This window comes from Rhizophagus irregularis, chromosome 24, assembly GCF_026210795.1.
Source record: "Rhizophagus irregularis chromosome 24, complete sequence".
Taxonomy (NCBI): domain Eukaryota; kingdom Fungi; phylum Glomeromycota; class Glomeromycetes; order Glomerales; family Glomeraceae; genus Rhizophagus; species Rhizophagus irregularis.
This window is the reverse complement of record NC_089452.1, coordinates 1,204,182-1,227,543: the sequence shown is the minus strand read 5'-3', so window position 1 is coordinate 1,227,543 and position 23,362 is coordinate 1,204,182. Positions and strand designations below refer to the sequence as shown.

The 23,362-nt window shown below is 27.7% G+C and overlaps 5 protein-coding genes across 5 annotated transcripts; 3 read left to right on the top strand and 2 right to left on the bottom strand.

Moving 5' to 3' along the window:
- Positions 1-4,062: 4,062 nt before the first annotated feature.
- On the bottom strand, positions 4,063-5,772 carry OCT59_015985 (uncharacterized protein). Its single transcript, XM_025318545.2, has one exon. The coding sequence runs from the start codon at positions 5,668-5,670 to the stop codon at positions 4,276-4,278; it is 1,395 nt and encodes a 464-aa protein (XP_025175813.2). The 5' UTR covers positions 5,671-5,772; the 3' UTR covers positions 4,063-4,275.
- Positions 5,773-7,182: 1,410 nt separating this feature from the next.
- On the bottom strand, positions 7,183-7,440 carry OCT59_015984 (uncharacterized protein; the record flags this gene model as incomplete). The annotated part of the gene is made up of 1 exon (XM_025326497.2): positions 7,183-7,440. One exon carries the CDS (start codon positions 7,438-7,440, stop codon positions 7,183-7,185), a length of 258 nt encoding a protein of 85 aa, XP_025175814.2.
- A 1,153-nt stretch (positions 7,441-8,593) lies between these two features.
- Positions 8,594-10,469, top strand: OCT59_015983 (uncharacterized protein; the record flags this gene model as incomplete). The annotated part of the gene is made up of 2 exons (XM_025311026.2): positions 8,594-9,606; positions 9,687-10,469. The coding sequence occupies 2 exons, from the start codon at positions 8,594-8,596 to the stop codon at positions 10,363-10,365; spliced, it is 1,692 nt and encodes a 563-aa protein (XP_025175815.1). The 3' UTR covers positions 10,366-10,469.
- Positions 10,470-15,305: 4,836 nt separating this feature from the next.
- Positions 15,306-16,267, top strand: OCT59_015982 (uncharacterized protein; the record flags this gene model as incomplete). The annotated part of the gene is made up of 3 exons (XM_066132179.1): positions 15,306-15,530; positions 15,603-15,836; positions 15,926-16,267. 3 exons carry the CDS (start codon positions 15,306-15,308, stop codon positions 16,265-16,267), a joined length of 801 nt encoding a protein of 266 aa, XP_066003193.1.
- Positions 16,268-16,848: 581 nt separating this feature from the next.
- On the top strand, positions 16,849-21,894 carry OCT59_015981 (uncharacterized protein; the record flags this gene model as incomplete). Its single annotated transcript, XM_066132178.1, has 2 exons — positions 16,849-16,909; positions 17,048-21,894. The coding sequence occupies 2 exons, from the start codon at positions 16,849-16,851 to the stop codon at positions 21,892-21,894; spliced, it is 4,908 nt and encodes a 1,635-aa protein (XP_066003192.1).
- Positions 21,895-23,362: the final 1,468 nt, after the last annotated feature.

Genomic DNA, 23,362 nt, shown 5'->3' with positions numbered 1-23,362 from the left:
CACATACGGCTTTACGAAAAAACTGCAACAAACTTCCAAGACGGCTTTCATTAAAATTATCAAAATCACAAAAAATTGGAAAGTGATTGGATATTTTAGGAACCTCAAAGAAATGGAAGAAGCAGTGGAGGATTCATGCACACAGGGAGATATTAATAGAGTTTGGCTTGTGAGAAACAAGAAGACGATATACAAAGACGGTGATGCTAAGACAAGAGCGACAAAAGTACAAGAGAAGATAGTACAAGAAAAGGTTATAGCTACAGAAAATAGGGAAAATAGGACAAGATCACCTTTACGGCTGGCAAGTGAACCGAAGACACCTATCACACCACTGGAGAGAATTTATAGAGAATTAGGGAACTTCGCCTCACGACAAGAAAGCTTATTACATCCATCAAAAGCGGAAGAAAAGCCACTAAGGATAAGCAAGACGCCAGACGAAAACGAAGTTGTCGAGATGATTAAAAAATGGAGAGTAGGAGAAGAGAATACTCCAGATCATAATGACACTTCAGAAAACAAAGGGCAACAACTGAAGAAAGATAACGTAGCGCTTGAAGAAGCGGTTGATATCATAAAAGATTACAGAACAACAAATAAAATCAAATATGTTCAGTATCAAGAATCAACCCACAATGGTAGTCTAGTCGACAAATTAATGGAAGTGAAAGATGTCTTCGATCAACTGTCCAACGCAATGGAATGGGAAAGAATCAATACAGAGGCCCTGCGTTTAGTGAGCAAGGAGAATAAGATTGATTCAATGGAGAAAGCCAAAGATTGGGCAATGGAGAGAAACAATTTCTTCCATTTAGGACAAAGAATTATCAGTTTAGCGGAACAAACGAAAATATTCCAGGAATATACAACCATGAACGATAATTTTAAACAAAGATTGGAGAATGAAAATCGATACCAAGATGAAAAGAAAATTGGAGAAAAGAGACCAATTCTGGAATCGCCAAGTAAATGGAGCGAGATAGAAGATGAAGAAGAAAGAAGCAAAGCTTTCAATGAAATGTATAAGGAGAAGAGGCAAAGAGAGCAATTGATTTCTTTTTCACCATCGGCAATTTACGGAATTGAAGAAGATACAGAAGAGGAAGAGATAGAGGAAAAAGAGGTAGAACCTGAAGCATCACCATCAAAGAAGAAAAGTGGAAAGAAAAAGAAAAAGAAGAATAACAAGAAGTGAAGAGAGAAGGAAGAGACTTACGAGGAGAAATGAATTATATTTTAATCGAAGTCACGTGATTCACGTAAAAAAGATTCCGATAACAAAAATTCACAACAAAAATGTATTTTATTTCAACTTGTTCAATTTAGTTCAGAATACTAACTTTTATTTTTTTTGTAGGTATAAGGGGGATTTGGTGGAATGAACTGTTTGGGTGTGGGACCGTTGGGACTCATCTTTTGAAGCTGCACATGGCAGACCTGAACATCATTACACATTTCATCTTTAATCCTACACTTTAAAATTTAGAATTCAAATAGTTAGGTTTCACAAATAGTATAGTTTGCTAGTTTTAGGCATTTTATTTTCAGGTAGTATATTTATTTTATTAATTTTCTGTAATGTTTCTTTTTGTTTTGTTCGATTACTCTGTTATAGGGTTGTCACGTGTTTAGCACGGTCGGCTCTAAGTATCTTGTAATTTAGGATAAGTTACTTGACTATAAATCCTAATAAAGATGCATTACAGTTTTAAAAAAAAAAAAATAAAGTGTAAAAACGTTTTCTTGTTCTAATTGGTTCAAATGTAAGTGATATGAATAATAACAATGGAATAAACCATATTGATAAATGAATTGAATCAGGTAATTTTGGTGGAAATTCTTGCCATGTTGATAAAGGTGAATTAATGATGAAATTTAATGTATGGGCGGTTGTTATAGACAAAGGTATATAAACCAGATTTGATTTTGTGAAAATTCTAGATTGAGATTCTAATGACATTTTCGTACGGTGATGATTTACGCTCTATACACGTTTATGAATTATTGAAATCTATATTTTCTAATATGATAATATCTATGTTTATGTAAATTTTATGCAAAATCTTATATTTATCTAATGAATGTTTTCTGAACAAAAAATCTTTCGAAATCCATCGCTTTATATATATATATTTTTTTCTTCGTTGATTTTGAAAGGATTATTTTTAGATCAACAAAAAAATAAAAAAAAAAATCATTGTTACAATAAGTTATTACTTTTTTACTGTATTACATAATGTGTCGTTTTTCCGATGTTCATAATTTTCTAATTTTAGATTAGGCTAAAAGTAAATTGTTTTTTGACGATCATATTGATCAATGTGATATGTCTTCTTAAGGAATTGGCATTGTCGTAATGTATTTCCTTTTATGAGTTTCAAAAAAAGAACAAATAAATCATTCGATTTAGAAAAAGAATATTTCTTGGAAATAATATTTATTATATCAATGCAACCTAAATGCATGCATAAATTATGCTTTATTCGTTTCAAAAGTCTCTTCCAAAGTTCAAAAATTGTTCACTTTGGGATGTCATGGAAGGACTTGGTATTGTTACACAAATTTACTCGCAGTAAATTTTTTTCTTTAATTATTTGAATTTTGTAGGGCATGCTCAAGGATGGCAAAGTAGTCACTATTTTTCAGTTCCTACGAAGGCTGCTACAACTAAAGAATGGTGTTTCAACACTTGGATATAATAATATCAAAGTAATTACGTTATTCAAATAAACCATGGATAGTAATAAACATATTCCTTACAGCATCTCATCCCTAGCGGACTCGTCAGGCTCATCTCGAGAAGGCAATAATGGTAATTCTAATGATCTACCGTAAACTGCAGATATTCAGATAGTTTTCGACAGATATTAACTACATGATGCTTCTAACAACTAACAGGATAAGCAAGCTTGAACTTTTATATTATGCCAGATCCAAATAATAATGTATTATAGTAACGAGTACGTGATTCTTTACTAATATACTTTATATACATATATTAAGTTATCATTAGATGTTATTAATAATAAATAAATTAATATATTATAAATACTCATAAAATAGTCTTTATTTGAAGTTCATTTAAAGTTTTCAACCGCTCTTAGGATTTATTCTTTAAGGATAAAAATCAAGATGCATTAAGATCAAACTTATTCCAAATTATAGAAAATTAAATTTATTTGCCAGAAAATAAAATTAATACATCCAACGGTCTGGAATATATTCAACTTTTTGAATAACTTTCATTTAACAAATTCACATCCGAAAATGATTAGTGTAAATTTCTCCTATATGACTATATTTATAAATTATTCATCCAAACTTGAATATCAATTAAAGATATTATATTCTTTAAAAAAAGGATACAAAACTAAAAGGATACTTTTATAACCCTTAATGATTTAACTTTTCCAATAATCATAAACTTTCTTAAGATCAAAACTCAAAAATACCGTTCATTTATAGTTAAAAGAAGTGAAATTTTTTTTAATCTTTAAAGTTCTTAATATTGCTTTTCAAATTTAAAAAATAACTGGAATGCATGCCTGAAGAAGATAAATATATGATCGTAAAGGTCTGTGATACTATAAAATTCAGATAAATGAAATCCTTACGTATTATCTTTACACTTTGCGTTTAATGTAATCAATATACGTTTTACATTATAATGGGTGCTATTCGGTTGAAGGCTATATTCCATTCCAATCAGAAGTATTAAATTACCTCCTCAACATAAGTACATTTATCATAATTGCGATTTTATAACGCCCATCCGCTGACAAATTCTTTAAAAAGTAATAAATAAAATATATACCGAACATTTTTGGTAGCGTAGAAAAAAATTAAAAATAATTACATTATAATAACAGATAATAATTAATATAAACAAAAAAATATTGCCACATATTGCGCTCCGAAAATCTTAGTCGGTGCTACTAAAAAAGAATATAACATTAATTTTACACCATGTAATAAAATCACGTGTCCCAAATCCCAAAAAATATTATTAAATTTTATTATCAAGTAAAATATGTTACATGACTTAATGTTTATATATTTTAAATGAATTCCCTTTTAATACCTCATAATAACGAAAAGTCCAATTTATTCTCATGAAGGCTAAAGTAATACAATAAACTAATAAGAAATAATATAAAAGAAATAATATAGTAAAAGAACGCACTTCATTTAAATATTTGTTTGTGATTCATTTAGCAACTCTTATGATATTCTGATTTATCATCAATCTATATTGCAGAATAGATCAATAAATTAATTAGACCATTCAAATTCTTCATCATGAAAATTATAATCACAATTTTTAATTATTCTTTCTGATTTATATTCTTCTATCAAATCTTTTATTTCATCCAATTGATCGCTGCCAAATTGTAATAACATGGGATGTCTACCTTTCCAATTATCAAGAAATAATTTCAAAGAATTAAATTTAATTTCAAAAAAAGAAAATTTAAATTTAAACAAATTAGTTGGTGATGAATTGGCCAATACTTTGAATAAATTGTTCAAATTAAATTCATCCACTTTATCTTCAATAACAAGATATAATCCTTCTAAATATTGACATTGAATTAATAATTTTTCTAGATCAATAATATTTTTTTTTTTAATCACTAATTTAAGATACTTAAGATTTGGACAATTTTGATATATAGCCTGAATAATTTTCTTATAATTAATCTTACTATGACATATTCGCCAAGTAATACTTATTTCAATAAGAGTTCCACTTGTATTTTCAATTAAACCTGTTAAATTATCTGTTAGAACATGTTTGACTTTTAAGATTTTTAAGAATGGTAAAGATAAATTTTCTAAACAATTCCATGGCATATAATGAAAACTATCTAACTCTAATACTCTTAAATTAATAAAATATGAAAGTATATTCGTGCTAGGACGTTTTGTTGTCTTAAAATATTTTATGGTATTTGCATGTTTAATCAATGAATTTTCAAGAGTTTCACAAAATGATTCACTTTCGTATGAATAACACATTAAGTTAATACTATATAATTTTTTTATGGATTTGATTAATTCAACAATCTTATAATTATTTTTTCCTGTTTCGATAATAAGTTCCAATTTTCTAATAGATTTGCATGTTTCCATTAATCCAGTTACAATATTATCTTTTATGTTAGTGTTACAACTAAGAAATTCAATTTCTGAAAAGCAGCTTTTGGCTCCAGGAATATGATGTATTTGAATATCAAATTTATAAGGTATATAAAGGTGTGAAATTCTCATATTTTCATTAATAAAAAGGTTGAATATTTTATTTTTGACATTTGTTGCTTCACCTTTAATCCATACAGCATCAATTATATTTTGAATTATACCTAAATTTAAATGTTTACAAAAACTAATATAGTCAAATAAAGGTTTCTTTACTTTTTCATGCGAATGATTAAATATATCTCGACATAAATTATTCCTTGACTCATCTGATAAGTGTGAAGTAATAACATATAATAATGAATTTTCTTTCCCCAATTTTAAGAATTTCCAAGGATTATTCCATAAAATAGGAATAATTAATTCACAAAATGTTTTATTAACTAAAAGACATGAATACAAATTCTTTTTATCATTTAGAAATTCTTTAAATATCAAGTAAAAAATATCAATGCTCAATTTGGACATTTTTGTTATAGTTCCGGTCAGAATTTTATTTTCTTAGATTTTTTTATGACGTTTGGTTAGAATTTTCTTAATTCCGACCAGTTATGAAAAAAATGAAAAAAATAATTTTTTTTTTTTCGGCTGTAACTTTGCCTATATATAGTGTTATTGTAAATCATTTTGTGATATGCTACACATGTTTCATATTGTACAAATTCTTGATTTATGCGTCACGTGACACACTTATTTATTTTGACACAAACTAAGAATCCGCAACGCAAAATCATTTTAAAGCCCAGTAATTTTAATACAAAAATTTCTAGTAAAAGAGTAACGGAATATTCCTTTTTGGAGATAAATTGAAATTATGTTGATTTCACCATAAATTTATGCTTCGGTTCATCAAAATTGCGTCTGAAAATTGATTGCCGATCATTTTATCCTTCCAAGTGAATCGGAAAAATATGATCCGAAATAAGGATGACAAATACGTCATAATACTTCTAATTCTGGTTAATTATTAAGAATTTTTCTCATTTGTACACATCAGCAACGAAACCAATCAAAAAAAAAAATTTAAAGAAAGGCAAGTGTACTAATATAGAACTTCTCGGAACTAAAAATTGAACTTTATAACCCAAAATGAAATCAAGCCAGGCAACTCGTGTCTCGGCTAGCGTCTCCAGCCCTTTTACCATAGCATCTACCCGCAAATAAATGACTACCAAAATAGCCGTATTTTTCTTTCAATAAATTGCCATTTGTAAATACCGTCATAAATAGAATCATGTAAAATATTGAAATTATTTTTAAGAATGATATATAAAAAATAATTTTAATCTAAATCAATAAAAAAACTTTTGTCTGATAAATCGTAAACTAATTTTACATAGATAGAGGACTAAAATAATCATTTATAAAATCTATTTATTAAAAGGATAACACCACCTTTTTTTAATCTTGAATAACTATAACTATATTCATGTTTTTCTTTTTTAATCTTCAAGGCCAGAATTAAACTTAATTTTCTTTTCCACTTTTTATAAAGTACTCCATACCTTAATACATTAAATATATAATATTTGGTTGTTTTATAAATTAATTATACAATTTTTTTATTTAGTTGCACACTTGTACTTTATTTAATGAATAAATATAATTGAATTAGAAATAAAACCACATCCTTTATCAACTTGGTTTTAATCTTTTCATAAATTTTTGAACAAAATTCGACCTACTTTAATAAATATTTTTTGGATTTTTTTAGCATTAAAAATTTTGGTAACCAAAATTTTGAATTTGCAATATACTAATAAATAATATAGTAAATGGTTAATTTTTATTACTATAGTTTAGTAATATTGAATTTATATTTCTTTTCATTATTAAAAATAAAAGTTTCATTCATTTAACAAACACTAACGAGCTTAGGTTGTCTGCTTTACGTAATACGAAAATCTTATACATGGAGTTGTTTAGAGACAAATACTGAAAAGACATCTTGAACCTTTACATGTATAACATATGGCTAAATTAAACATTGCCATAAGTATAACTATTTTCTGCTGATTTTTGATACCAATAAAAGGCTTTTTCAAAATTCTTTTCTGTTCCTTTTCCATTTTTATAACATTTAGCTAAATTACCTTCTCCATTACTATAACTGTAAGCTAAATTAAACATTGCATAAGTATAACCATTTTCTGCTGATTTTTGATACCAATAGAAGGCTTCCTCAAAGTTGTTTTCTGTTCCATTTCCACCATGATAACATTTAGCTAAATTAAACATTGCTTTTTTATCACCATTTTTTGCTAATTTTTCTAAAGAATTAATACATTCTTTACACCATAATTCTTCAGCTTAAGGTTTATTGTAATACGAACAATTATTTGTGTTTACCATATCAGTATTTTTATCAGAGATATTTGATTCACTAGATTAATTTTTTTTCGGGCTAATAAAGTATTGTATTTTTCCGATTCACTGATATGCGTCATTAATAAATCAAAATAGTCAAGGCAGAAAATTTGTATAAAATGAAATTTTAGGCGTACAAAAATCATTGTACTAATATTATTATTATTAAATTTGATGATAATTATATAATAAACTTAAATATTCTGCTATACTCACAAACGTCATTTTTTTATGTTTAGAATATAATAATTTTGTTATAAAATTGTCAAATAAAATTCTTTGAACATCATATTTAAAAAATAATTCATATATAAAGATTTAAATACATAAAAATATTTATTTTAAAAAATTAAAAACGTTAAAATTATATATTTTTCAATCAAATTTTCAAATCGTGAAACATTAAAGCCATTAGGTGAAAACGAAGGAGTTAAAAGAGATCGGAAATAGTAATAGGCTACTTGATATATCTTTCATAATACTAATAAATATTGTACTCAGAAATTATTTACCAGAATTATTATCTAAAAGTTAATATAATTTTATGGAAACAGCAATCATTTGATCGTCAATTACGTAAGTTATTTTTTTATTTGGAATAAAAAGCGAAAATTAATTTTATTAAATAAACAATGTTTAGGAATTTAGTGGAAGATATTGTTCAATTCAATATTTATACAGTAAATATATAGTTGTCAAGCTTTTGCTTTCTTTTAATTGCTAATTTGGTAATGGTACGATTGGCACGTGTTCTGGTGATCCGGTCTTTTTTTTGAGAAAAGACCAATTTTCAGTTGTCCAGTCTATTTCTATATGAAGTCAGTTTCACATGAATTTATTTCTTGGTTCACAATTCACATGCAGATTAAGATTGGCGTCTATACTTGGCAATGTTCATCAATCAAAAATTGCCAACTAAGTATAGTCGATTATGTAATAGCATGCTATGTTGATCCTGGGAAATAATAAATACCCCATAAAAGTTGTTTTCGTAATAATAAAAAAAAAAAAAAAGAAATCCGTCATGAATGAAATGGAAGATAGAGAATTTTACTTATATTTTTTAAATGACTTATCTTACATTCCAAGACCATCAAAATGGGTAGAATTTATTATGGAAAAACAAATATTTTCATTACTTAAAACGACTTTAGAATATATTCGTTTTATTCATGTTATGGCCAGTCATATTTTACTATCTCTTTTTACAGATCTGACGCTTCCACTAAGTCAACCATTTAATTTTATGTTCATGATCTTATCTTTTTTTATTACTTCCTTAATACTCTTTCCAGTGAATATTATTTTAGAAATATGCAAGATGATTAAGATATTTGATTTCGAACTCTATAATGAGGATAAATGGAATCTTATGACTGCAAAAAAAGGATTAGATGATATAAAAGATATTGTACAAAAGGGTCGTAATGCATTAGGTTCTAACAATCGTAATTCAAAAGTCTTTAATCTCGATATGGTTGAAACTCTATTAATACTAAGCACCATCATCTACGACCAAAAAGTTGATAAAGTTCGTGAAGTTTATAAGAAATTAAAAATTCATGAGGGTGATGACTTCGAAGATCTTATAGATGAATGTCGTGAAGCGTATGAAGATATCGATAAAAAAGCCAAAGATTTGAAGTTTAATTTTCTACCACTCTCGGAACTTAACAGTCCTGATTCTCTATTTTCTGGAATGTATTTATCCGAACATAAAAATAATCAAGAGAATAATTTCATTGTTATAACATTTAAAGGTACATCACCAACAAATTTTACTGAGTGGTTAACAGATTTTCTTTTTATGCGAGTGGATGCAAGCCAATTCGTGTTTGGAGAGATTCATAAAGGTTTTTATGATAATTTTTTCCCTAAAACTTCGGATGAAACTAAAGAAAGCTATCCTGCTAAACGAATGGTTGAGGCTATATGTAATATAGCCAAAAAGATGCATGAGAGAAACAAAAAAAAAGTTAACATTTGGATAACTGGTCATTCACTTGGCGCGGCTTTGGCACAGGTTTTCTATGCAAGGTGATTTTTTTTATACCAGATTTTAAATTTTTAAGTTAAAAATATATTGGGTATTAAATTTTACTTCTTTTGTTTTTCAGGCTTATAAAGATTGGTACTCTTCCGGAATACTGTGTGTTACGAGACGCTTATGTTTTTGCTGGACCAGCCGTAGGAGATAAAGAATTCGCATCTTCATTCAATGGCATCTTTCACAAAAATTTTGAAGAAAACAAAACGCTTTGGCGAATCGTTAATACCAATGATATCGTTACTAAAATGCCACCACAACATTTGTACGGTGTATTACGTCGATATATCACGAAAGATGACATCCTTAATTATTATAGTATCGGTTATAAAGTTCATCTCTTTCTAGATAACAATAAACCTAAAGGTATAGTCTTTCGTGAAAAAAATAATGATGATGATGATGAGGTAGATGATAACTTGGGATCGATGGAGGACTTGTTGAGACAAAAACTTATTGATGATAGGAAGGATTATGAAGATAGTGAGATTACATTAAATAATGTTTTAAATGTTATTCTTGGTAAACATAATATAGAATCCTATAATGATTATTATGAAAACCATTCATCGGAAGATTGTACTATGGATAAAATTGAATCTTTCATCCCAGGATATTTTCATAATCACTACCCTCATCGTTATTTTATGGCCATGGAACGTTTGAGATCTGACAAGTTTGAACTTATAGTGGGAGATTATAAAAATATTATAGATAAAGTATTAGCTGATGCTCATGTGGTATTGTAATAAGATAATTCATATTTGGGTTTAACTTTGTATCCTGTAAGTGTTGCTTGTACATTAAATAAATAAAGAATTTATGTACCGACTTATTATATATGTTGTGCGTGGTTTAAGACAATTTTAATATATGTTTGATAATTTTTCTTGGTATTTTTTTCGTAATAGACAGGAAATATTTGTCGCAAATGATGACTTGTTTGTGGTGGTTTTGAAATTTTATTCCACGTATACACAAAGAATGAAAATCACCTCTAAAATATATCGCAATCATTTTACCATTGTTCGATAAACGAATATTTTTACTATTAGATTTTGAGCAATCTTTTTAAAAAACATCTCAAAAATGTTCAAAACAGTAGATTTTTTTTTCAACTCAATTAGTTAGAAATGTGATAAAAGCAAAATAATGAGAAACGCTATAGATTCAAAGATTCAAACACAATTGGTCGGCGTTATGCGTTCAACGTATATGAAATTTGACCAATGAAATGTTCTGTTTTTTTCTATTTATTCTGTAAGTAAAATTTCAATAAATTATGTATAAGACTACAAGATGGATAAATCAAGTTAATATATATAGTAAGATTTTTAGTTAAATTTATAAGTTAAATTATTTGTACGTAAAAACAACCATTGAACCACGTTCATAGTAACCTATTAAAATATTTTCTTTTTTATTTAATCTTATTTCTATTTTTACAATTATAAATATAAAAACTTAATTACTTAATAAAGTTTTTATGTATCATTATATTGCTTCCTATGAGTCTAGACCTACAGTATAAATATTTCACAACATAGTGGAATTGTGATCATCTGAACAAGCGATGATAGATTTGTCAATACTGGTGTACCAATGTACCATATAAGTCTTAGTGTAAATGTTATAATAATGTTATAAACTACGTTTTCCTTCTTAATATTTTAAAATAATTAATTAAAATGAAAAAAATCAAATATTAACAAACAAAAAAAAATAAATAAATTAAAAATAAATGATCAGGCTAAATAATTATTTATTTACACTATTTATTATATTTTACGAGCAAATATAATATAGTGGCTTCTCTAATTAGTATCAATATGTCAATCCAAGTCATACTGCCTACATATTTAGCAGAATGACTAATCCGCCAAACAAAAAAGGATTCTGGAGAGCGTTCACCTTTAGTAATCTATTACCAATATTTGTTCATATATCAATAATGAATATTTTTTGTTTTAAACAGACGATGATAATATTTAAATAAAGTATAAATTTATTTATATAAAATACCTTACATTGAACAAAAAAATAATTAATTAAGATTTACAACACCAAATCACCTCTGTAATTTTTAATTGCTCCTTCTGATTTATATTTTTCTATCAAAACTTCTATATCTTCCACGATTTCTGTAATAATCCAGGTCCAATCACATAATAAATTTAGCAACGATTATGGTTTACGTTTGTAATACAGCTTCAACTAAAAAAAAATCATACAAAACATACTTATTCAAATAAAAAGGGGGGATTGCTAACCGTCGCCTGGGCAATTGTCGCCTCGCCTGGGTTTTTTTTCAAATATGTCACATGATGTACAATAGTATATAGTAAATTTATTAATTGGCTGATGGCTGATTTTTTTAACTTAGCTAATTTTTGATCGCGAAGTCTAAAATCGTAAATGTGTGACTTAAATTTTAATAATTGCAAATAAAATTTCATTAAATAAGATTATTTTGAATAAATATGTTTGCAAAAAATTTTTTTTAAAGAAAAAAATCACCGTATTTACTCTTAATGAAGTGATACAAATAAAAAAACAACAATAATAAATAATAAAGATAGGTAAATTACAATGATCAAGGAGAAAGATGCTAATAAAAAAATGAAACAACAATGGAGTAATAGAAGATGAAAAAGTAATGAGAAGTGATAGGAAACAAAAAGGAGAAATAGGACATGCTGGGAGACGAAGAGGAGTGATGGGAGACGGAAGGATGGAATAATGAGAAATAATACAAAAAATAAAAAAATGATCATGATAGGAGGTTGGGTAATGATAGGAAACCAAGTAAAAATAGTAAAAAAAAATAAGTTAGTAAGAAACGAAATATAAGATAGAAACGAAAAATAAATTAATAAATAAATAAACATACCTTTATTAATTGTAGAACCGAAAGAACTAAAATATCTAAAAAAAAAATGAAATAAAATTTGTGAAAAACGAAATATGAAACAGAAACAAAATAAAAAAAATAAAAAAAATGAGTAAGAAACGAAACGTAAAGTGAAAAACAACCGAACCTTAATTGCAGAACCGGAAGGACTAAAGGACCTAAAAATAATGAAATAGAGTAATAAGAAACAAAGTGTAAGCAGAATGTAAGTTAGAAATAAAAATAAAAGAAAAGAAAAATACCTTGAGACCGAAAGAACCGAATAACATGACGCAATCATGTGGCCAATCTGGCCAATCAAAAATATTAAATCTATCACGTGATTGAATACCCAGGTGACGGTTAACAATTCCCAAAAAAATATTTATTTCGAGTACTGACTTTGATCCAAACCTCAAAGGTGAAAGAATAAAAAAAAAAATAGGGAAAAAAATTAGTAAAAAATAATTCGGAAAAAAAAATATTAAAATTAAAAATCGAAAAAAAAGGCGCTTGCCGTAGCACCGCAGCATCATTCGGCTGGGTGAAAGAACGAAAAAAGAATAATTAGGAAAAAAATATTATTGAAAATAAGGATGAAAAAAAGGTGCTTACCGTAACATCGCAGCGTCAATCCGATTACTGATCTAGATTCAAGTCTAAAAAATAAAAATAAATAATGTACTATATAACAATATATAAAAAAATTGTATATAGTATAGATTATAAAGGAAAAAAATTTTAAAAAAATTCGGCTCAAAAAAAACCAAATCGAAAAAGAAAAATGAAAAAAGTTTTAGAAAAAAAAACTAAACCGAATGAAGGAAAAAATTTTTTTAAAAAAAATGATTTAAAAAAAGTTGAAAAAAAAAGTTTTTGAAAAAAATATCGGTTAACGAGATTTTAAAATAAAAAAAAATGATCTAAAAACTGAAAAAATTTTTTGATACCTGCGGAAATACTGCTACAGCTCATCACACCGTCCCGAGCGAGCCACAGAAGACCGGAAATAAATTCATTAAAAAACAATTTTGTATTTTACGTATATGTTTATAAAAAAATACATTAATGCGTATTACTAAACTTTTTCCGTTAGCATCAAAATTCATTAACCGGAACTGGATTAGCGAAACACCCCATGGAAATGACCTCATATTATGCATCGGTGGATGATATATAAACTTAAATTTTTGGCTCAATTTACATAAATATAATAAGCCTATAGTACGTAGATTTAACACTAGATTTATAGCTCCGGCTTATAAGTCCTTAAAATGGGTCAGCTTGATCGACTTGAACTCGGACTGCAAATTTTTTTTGTGCGATATTTTTATGTCCACTAAGAAACTATAAATGACGTCACAGAAAGTCAAAAGACTATAAGTAAAAAGTGTTTTTAATCGAAATTTCTAATCATCCAATTGGGAGTCACGGGAATTTTTTTTTTAAAAAAAACATTATCCAGATTAAAAAAATTTTAACATATGAATGGATTAATTATCATAAATTATTGTATCATATAGTTTTTCATTTAGTGTTCCGAAGGGGTTGAGTCGGATCGGGTTTTAAGGTGTATTCGAACTCGACCCAAGCGCAAAATAATGACTCGGATTCGACTTGACCTGATTATACTCTGACTCGGATAACCCGGATTCGACCCGTCAAGTTGTATTTAATATAGAAATTTTTAGTTAAAAATATAATAGGGTCACCGGGTCAAAATAAAGGTATAACCCGACTTGACGGGTTGGGTCGAGTTCATGCGGGTTACGGGTCATCAAATCATGCGACCACAGCCCGACCCCTAAATACAAGACGGGTCAATAACCCAGGTTTGACCGGAACACTATCATTGTAAAAACTACGGTTATGACGTAATACTTACTATATAATGCATCCCCTTTTTTGTGTGCCAGGTTCGTGGCGCAGCCAGCAGATTGTGGAGCAACGAGAAAATTTTTTTTTTTTAATAACATATAACTTAAAAATTACTAGATAGTTGTAATTTTAGCTGCTCTTCAAGTTTACTTATAGAGCGACAAAGGATATCATTATTGACTTATTTAACAAAAATTTTTCTTTCACGAAACCCATTTTTGGAAACGATCGACAAAGACGGTAGAATCAATCATTTATATGTAAAGTCGAAATCGGCATTCATAACCTTCTTCCGAATCCTAATTAAACTTGCAGAGCAGGTGAAATTACATCTACAATAAGAGTTTAAAAACTTTATGTGGAAGAAAAAATCCTTAATGATGTTTTTTAAAAATTTACTGCGTCACGAACCTGGCACACACAAAAGGGGTGCCTATATAATTCTTTCATATAAAGCTTATAAAATTGGTATTTCTTTATTAGTCACTTCAAATGAAACTATAATTTCTCTTCTTTTATAATAGAATTTTACTTTATTATAACAAAACATATATATATATTGAAATCACATATTACAAAATTTAAAATTCCAATGATCGCTCTCTTTGTGCAACAAATTACAAATTTGGTGCGTTATGATTTTAGTTAATACAACATTTCGGTGTTTCGTAAAAAAAATATGTTTATTGAATATTTATCCTTTAAATATACATTTTTAGCAAGTTGTGATTTAATCTAGAACTGTAGTAATTCTTATCACTGCATAATTGTGTTTGCGGAATAAATAAAGTCAAATTTGGTCATGTGGCAATTTTGAAAATTTGTGGTACTATAAACATTGTATTTAGGATTTTCCATTTAAAACATATTCAAATTATCGAGTAATATTGTAATTCAAATAAGATTTTTTACTTGAAAACCATGACGGAAACAACTGAAAAAGATTCTAATACTTATATAGATTGGTTAGAAAATGCAATATCAGAAAATTATATTAAATATTATGATTACGCTGAATTCACTAATAAAGAAGAAATAAGTAATGGTTCTTTTGGAAAAGTTTTTCGTGTAAATCGGAAAGATTCTGATACTGTTATGGCTCTGAAATATCCATTTAACTTAACTATCAAAGAAATTGTTAATGAGGTAAATTATTATTATAAACATTACAATAATGTGTTCTTTTTGTCCTTAATATTATTATATTTATAATATTAGATAAAAATGCAACGTGAAGTTGATTACCATTCAAATATTATTCGATTTTATGGAATCTCAAAATTAGAAAACAAATATTTATTAGTTATGGAGTATGCTGATTGTGGACCATTACAATCCTATTTGAAAGAGAATTTTAATAAACTTGAATGGAATGATAAATATCAATTAGCGCTCCAACTTGCTAATGCTGTAGAATGTCTAAATAATGAAGGAATTATTCACTGTGATTTGGTAATGTAATAAATAATTTATTGAGTATTTTTTTGTTATTTATATCAATAAAGTTAAATAAACATTCTTAACATTCTTACCAAATATAGCATGCGCAAAATGTACTTGTACATCAAAATAAAATAAAGTTAGCGGACTTTGGTTTATCAAGAAAAATAACTGATATATTATATAATTCAGCAAATGTTCTTGGTGTTGTTCCTTATATTGACCCAAAATATTTGAATAATATTAAGGATAAAAGCCAACCATATAAATTAAATGCAAAGTCTGATATTTATAGTGTAGGAGTCCTCCTTTGGCAAATTTCAAGTGGACATAGACCTTTTTATGCTGAAAATGTAGAATATGATGCAAATTTGATCATGAATATTATAAAAGGACAAAGAGAAAAAACTGTCAAGGATACTAGGACCCCGAAATATACATAAAAGGGTCAGGTCAGAGTTTGCGTATAATGAGTCAAAAAAATCATGTAGATCATTCCTTTTATGGATAATCCCAGCCAAAATAATATTTCCTAATTTAGATAATGGCTGAAATTATCGTAATTCCGGCCCTGAAAGAATGCGTATTTTGGACCACTTCTGGACCTGACCTCTACATATATATTTCGGGGTCCTAGGATACTCCTATTGAATATAGTAATTTATATAAAGGTAAATATTAACTAGGACCCAGAAATATATATATAGGGGTCAGGTGATGAAAAAAATTTTGCTGTACGCATTTTTTCAGGGCCGGAATTATGATAATGTCAGTCGGTACTATAATAGGAAATAAAGTTCTGACTGGTATTATCAAAAATTATCCAAAAAAGGAAAGATTTTCATGATTTTTTTTTTAGTTCAAAATACGCAAACTCAAACCTGACCCTTTTATATATATTTCTGGGTCCTATTAACTGAAGTTATCATCCCTATAAAAAAAAGTTGTCCAAACACTGTTCAGTTTTTTGTTCGGAAATTGACCCCGTTCCGAACATTTACTTGACATTTATTGGACAATTATCATGATATTGTACGTTTTTTACGTGGTCGAAAATTCTCAATCTCTGCATCTTGTATTAAATTGTAACAAATATTGTACAATAACGTGCGAGTGTTCGGAAAATAGACCACATTACGAATATTTATCAGACAAACACTTTTTATAGGGCATATGTTATTATATAATTAATTAAGAATATTAATTTTTTTAATTTCTTTTAGTATGTTGGGAAGATGATCCAACTAAACGCCCTACTATACATCAAGTCGTTAAATTTCTTAAGCAAATAATTTTTGGAGAAAATAATGATGAGATTAATTCTTTGGAAAACAAGACAGAATTATTACAAGAGAACCATTCTCAATCAATTATACCTAATTTAGCATGTATGCTTAGTAATAATTCTATAGAATATATGATGAGTAATAATTCTGAACTATATCTGAGTAAAATAATACTGGATCATTTGAATAATGAAGTTAACTCAGACATATTAGATCTAGCAGAAAAATTATTTTTAGAAATATTCAACATAGCAGATGATATAAATACTCTTATTGATAATTTAATTATACTTTTGATTAAAACACAAGAAGAAGAAAATAGTATTAAAGAGACAAAACATTTCATTAACCATTGTATATCTCTCTCAAATCAGACATCAAGTAATATTTTTGAATGGCTTAAAGAAAATCAAACAAAATCATCTTACATCTTTTTTCTTGGATTTTTTTATTTTAATGAATTTACTTTAGAAGAAAACAATGATGAAAATGCATTTAAATTAATTTCAAAAGCAGCAAAGGACAATTACCCTATCGCGCAAGTATACTTAAGCATATTTTATAGACATGGAATTGGAACTAAAATTGATCATAACTTAGCAATTTATTGGATAAAAAAAACTGTAAATAATGAAAGTATTTGTGGACAGCTTTATCTTGCCAATTATTATGGATATGGTATAGGAACTGATGTAGATCCAAATGAAGCTTTTTATTGGTATCAAATGTCAGCAAATAATAACAACAAAATTGCATCAATTTACTTAGGAAAGTGTTATGAACTTGGAAAAGGAGTAGAAAAAAATGAAAGCAAAGCATTTGAAATATATACAAAATTATTCAAAAAAGAAGACATATATGGATATTTACAACTTGCAATATGTTATTATTTAGGAGTTGGAACTAAAGTTGATAAATTAGAAGCATTTAAGTTATTTAAAAAAGCAGCCAAAAAAAATCATTTGATAGCTCAAAATAATGTTGGATTATTATATGAATATGGTGAAGGAACAGAAAAAAACTTAGATAAAGCCATTTATTGGTATAATAGAGCAGCTGAAAAAGGAGAAATAGTAGCATTATATAATTTGGGTCAATGTTATAGATTAGGAATAGGAGTTGAGAAAGATGAAATTAAGGCTCTTAAATATTATGAGAGATCAGCCGAAAAAGGACATTTGGATGCTCAACTCCAACTTGGATATTGTTATGATAAAGGAATCGGAGCTGAAGTTAATAAACCAAAAGCATTTAAATTATATAGAAAGGTAGCTGAAAAAGGACATAATATTGCACAAAATAACCTTGGACTATTATATGAATATGGGGAAGGGACAGAAAAAGATTTAAAAGAGGCTTTTTATTGGTATAATAAAGCAGCCGAAGATGGGAATGAGATGGCAATATATAACTTGGGTCAATGTTATGAATTAGGTAAAGGAGTAGAAAAAGATGAAATTAAAGCTTTAGAATATTATAAAAAGTCAGCTAAAAAAGGATATTTGGATGCTCAATATAAACTTGGTTGCTGCTATTATAATGGAATTGGAGCTGAAATTAATAAAATGAAGGCAATTGAATATTATAAAGAAGCAGCTGAAAACGAACATACTATGGCTCAAAATTATCTTGGATTATTATATGAATATGGTGAAGAAACAGAAAAAGATTTAGAAAAGGCTATTTATTGGTATAATAAAGCAGCTGAAAAAGGAGAAATGGTAGCATTATACAATCTGGGTCAATGTTATGAATCAGGAAAAGGAGTTGAAAAAGATAAAATTAAAGCATTTGAATATTATGAAAAGTCAGCTGAAAAAGGATATTTGGATGCTCAATATAAACTTGGTTGCTGCTATTATAATGGAATTGGAGCTGAAATTAATAAAATGAAGGCAATTGAATATTATAAAGAAGCAGCTAAAAAAGAACATATTATGGCTCAAAATTATCTTGGATTATTATACGAATATGGTGAAGGAACAGAAAAAGATTTAGAAAAAGCTATTTATTGGTATAATAAAGCAGCTGAAAAAGGAGAAATAGGAGCATTATACAATCTGGGTCAATGTTATGAATCAGGAAAAGAAGTTGAAAAGGATGAAATTAAAGCTTTAGAATATTATGAAAAGTCAGCTGAAAAAGGATATTTGGATGCTCAATTTAAACTTGGATATTATTATGATAAAGGAATCAGAGCTGAAGTTAATAAATCAAAAGTAGAAAAGGCTATTTATTGGTATAATAAAGCAGCTGAAGGTGGAAATGAGATGGCTCAAAATAATCTTGGATCATTGTATGAATATGGTGAAGGAACAGAAGTAGATTTAGAAAAGGCTATTTATTGGTATAATGAAGCAGCTGAAAAAGGAGAAACAGTAGCATTATACAACCTGGCCCAATGTTATGAATCAGGAAAAGGAGTTGAGAAGGATGAAATTAAAGCTTTTGAATATTATGAAAAGTCAGCTAAAAAAGGATATTTGGATGCTCAATTTAAACTTGGATATTATTATGATATAGGGATCGGAGTTAAAGTCAATAAATCAAAAGCATTTGAATTATATAAAAAGGTAGCTGAAAAAGGACATAATATTGCACAAAATAATCTTGCACTATTATATGAATATGAGAAAGGGACAGAAAAAGATCTAGAAAATGCTATTTACTGGTATAATAAAGCAGCTGAAGGTGGAAATGAGATGGCAAAATATAACTTAGGTCAATGTTATGAATTAGGTAAGGGAGTAGAAAAAAGTGAAATTAGAGCTTTTGAATATTATAAAAAGTCAGCTGAAGGAGGATATTTAAATGCTCAATTTCAACTTGGATATTGTTATTTTAATGGGATTGGAACTGAAGTTAATAAAACAAAAGCAATTGAACTATATGAGGAAGCAGCTAAAAAAGACCATGCCATGGCATTATATAATTTGGGTCAATGTTTTAGATTAGGAATAGAAGTTGAGAAAGATGAAGTTATAGCTTTCAAGTATTATGAAAAACTAGCCAAAGTAGAACATTTAGACGCTCAACTTCAACTTGGATATTGTTATATTAATGGAATTGGAACTGAACATAATAAATTAAAAGCATTTGAGTTATATGAAAAAGTAGCTGAAAAAGGACATAGTATTGCACAATATATTCTTGGAGTATTATATGAGTACGAAGATGGAACAGAAAAAAACTTAGAAGAAGCTATTTATTGGTATAATAGAGCAGCTGAAAAAGGAGATAAAGGAGCACAATATAACTTGGGTCAATGTTATGAATTAGGTAAAGGAGTAGAAAAAGATGAAGTTAATGCTTTTAAATATTATAAAAAGTCAGCCGAATCAGGATATTTAGATGCTCAATTTCAACTTGGATATTGCTATTATAAAGGAATTGGAACTGACATTAATCATGTAAAAGCATTTGAATATTATGAAAAATCAGCTGAAAAAGGAGATAGTAATGCGCAAAATAACCTTGGTTATTTATATGATTGTGGGCAAGGGGTAAAAAAGGACCGAAAAAGAGCTATTTATTGGTATCAAATGGCAGCAGCAAATGGAAATGCTAGTGCATTATATAATTTAGGTGAATCTTATGAATTAGGAATAGGTGTTGAAAAAGATGAAATTAAAGCATTTGAATATTATAATAAATCAGCTGAAAAAGGATATTTGGATGCTCAATATAAACTTGGTTGCTGCTTTTATAATGGAATTGGAGTTGAAATTAATAAAATGAAGGCAGTTGAATATTATAAAGAAGCAGCTGAAAAAGAACATACTATGGCTCAAAATAATCTTGGATCATTATATGAATATGGTGAAGAAACAGAGAAAGATTTAAAAAAGGCTATTTACTGGTATAATAAAGCAGCTGAAAAAGGAGAAATAGTAGCATTATACAATCTGGGCCAATGTTATGAATTAGGTAAGGGAGTAGAAAAAAGTGAATTTAGAGCTTTTGAATATTATAAAAAGTCAGCTGAAGGAGGATATTTAAATGCTCAATTTCAACTTGGATATTGTTATTTTAATGGGATTGGAACTGAAGTTAATAAAACAAAAGCAATTGAACTATATGAAGAAGCAGCTAAAAAAGACCATGCCATGGCATTATATAATTTGGGTCAATGTTATAGATTAGGAATAGGAGTTGAGAAAGATGAATTTGTAGCTTTTGAGTATTATGAAAAACCAGCCAAAGAAGAACATTTAGACGCTCAACTTCAACTTGGATATTGTTATTTCAATGGAATTGGAACTGAAGTTAATAAATTAAAAGCATTTGAATTATATAAAAAAGTAGCTGAAAAAGGACATAGTATTGCACAAAATATTCTTGGAATATTATATGAATATGGTGATGGAACAGAAATAAACTTAGAAAAAGCTATTTATTGGTATAGATTAGCAGCTGAAAAAGGAGATAAAGGAGCACAATATAACTTGGGTAAATGTTATGAATTAGGTAAAGGAGTAGAAAAAGATGAAGTTAATGCTTTTGAATATTATGAAAATTCAGCTGAGAAAGGAGATAGTAATGCGCAAAATAGCCTTGGTTATTTATATTATTGTGGGCAAGGGGTAAAAAAGGACCGAAAAAAAGCTATTTATTGGTATCAAAAGGCAGAGCAAGGGGGAAATGTTGAAGCCCAAAAACGTCTTGCATCTTTATATGAAAAAGGTAGGGTATACAAAAAGATTATTCATGGTGCAATTTATTGGTATAAGAAGGTTATAAAAAATGCACATCCTGAAGTCAAAGAAAACTTGGATAATCTTTAAATCAACGAAAAAAGTGAAATATGATAATAGGATTTTAATCAATTTCATTTAATATATTTAATATTAATTTTTAAATAATCCGATAATTTGTTCTTTGTCTTATTTATCTATATTGTAAAGTTCGATATATTTAATTTAAATATAAAGTTTAACTCAACTTTAGAAATAAATTAGTATTAAATCTTAATTTAAAAATTGAAACTTAAATCGTAACGCTTATCAAATGTAAACCCTCTAAAATATAATGATTATTTTGCTCTAAAAAAAATATCAGTAGAATCCAAAGTGTGAAATAGTCATTATCAGTAAAGTTTGATTGGTTTATGCCTAAGTCTTTGATGCATGTGTAATAGAGAAACTTCATAAAGTTTGTGGATCAAAATTCAAACTAGAGGTTGGAACCGACCAAAAAAACCTTAACCGATTAATAATCGATTAACCAAGGGCCCTAATCGATTAATAATCGATTAATATTAAAATATTAAAAATTTTTTTTTTTTTTGACCGCAGATTGCACAAAATTGGGTTTGATCATACATTTAGTTATAGGAAAGTCTTATTTATTATTATTATCATTAAAAAATTAATACAAATTCTTCCAAGTTCGGAGAACACGTGACCAAAAATTCACAGCTCTGGGCCGCATTAGGTAATTTGACCAGAATTATGGGTTGATAATTTTAATCGATTAACCGATTTTTGAGATACCTTATTCGATTAACCGTCTTAGTCGATTAATTAATCGATTAACCTTAATCGATTCCAAACTCTAATTCAAACTTTAGACTAGGGAAACGGAAACCGTTATGGTTCCGGAGCGATAAAATTTGTATCTTGTTTATTACGTATCACAAGTTTTATTCTATTTTTATCTTGTTTATATTTATTTTGTTTTATCGATGTAGCACAAATTTCAGTGACGTATTCGTGCGTACAAACGGATTTCTCCACGTGATCCAATTTGTGATTAACGTTCATAAACATATAGCTTCGCTCCGGACAATTATCGATAAAATACGAATGTCCGATAAATTACAGATTATCGGATCATAATCTTTTTTATACTAATTTTTTTTTATTTTAAATCTTTATTCATAATAATCTTCCGGTTACTTCGGAACTGACGAAATAGACAGCAAATCCTGCAAAAATACTTATTATGGCTTCTATATTATTTATAAAATCAAATACCAATGTGAAGAAAAAAAAATTTCCTATTTTACCATTTTTTCAATAATATTTTTCAAAATAGTTAAATTTCACTTTTCAACCCTTAGAAGTTTCCTTCAATATTACAATGCGGTTAACTAAATAAATACGTACAGTAAATATATTTAACTAATTTTTTAATATAGAAATTTTGGTAATCTTGATGACCTAGCTATGGATCAAAAAATTTTCAATTGTATGCAACTCCACTATGATGGCGACGCATCTGTGTACCCTATATATTTCTGGGTCCTATCTA

What these genes read in the sequence shown, in the direction of transcription:
- OCT59_015985 (XM_025318545.2), bottom strand. Translation starts at nt 5,670, where the DNA reads ATGTCCAAATTGAGCATTGATATTTTTTACTTGATATTTAAAGAATTT.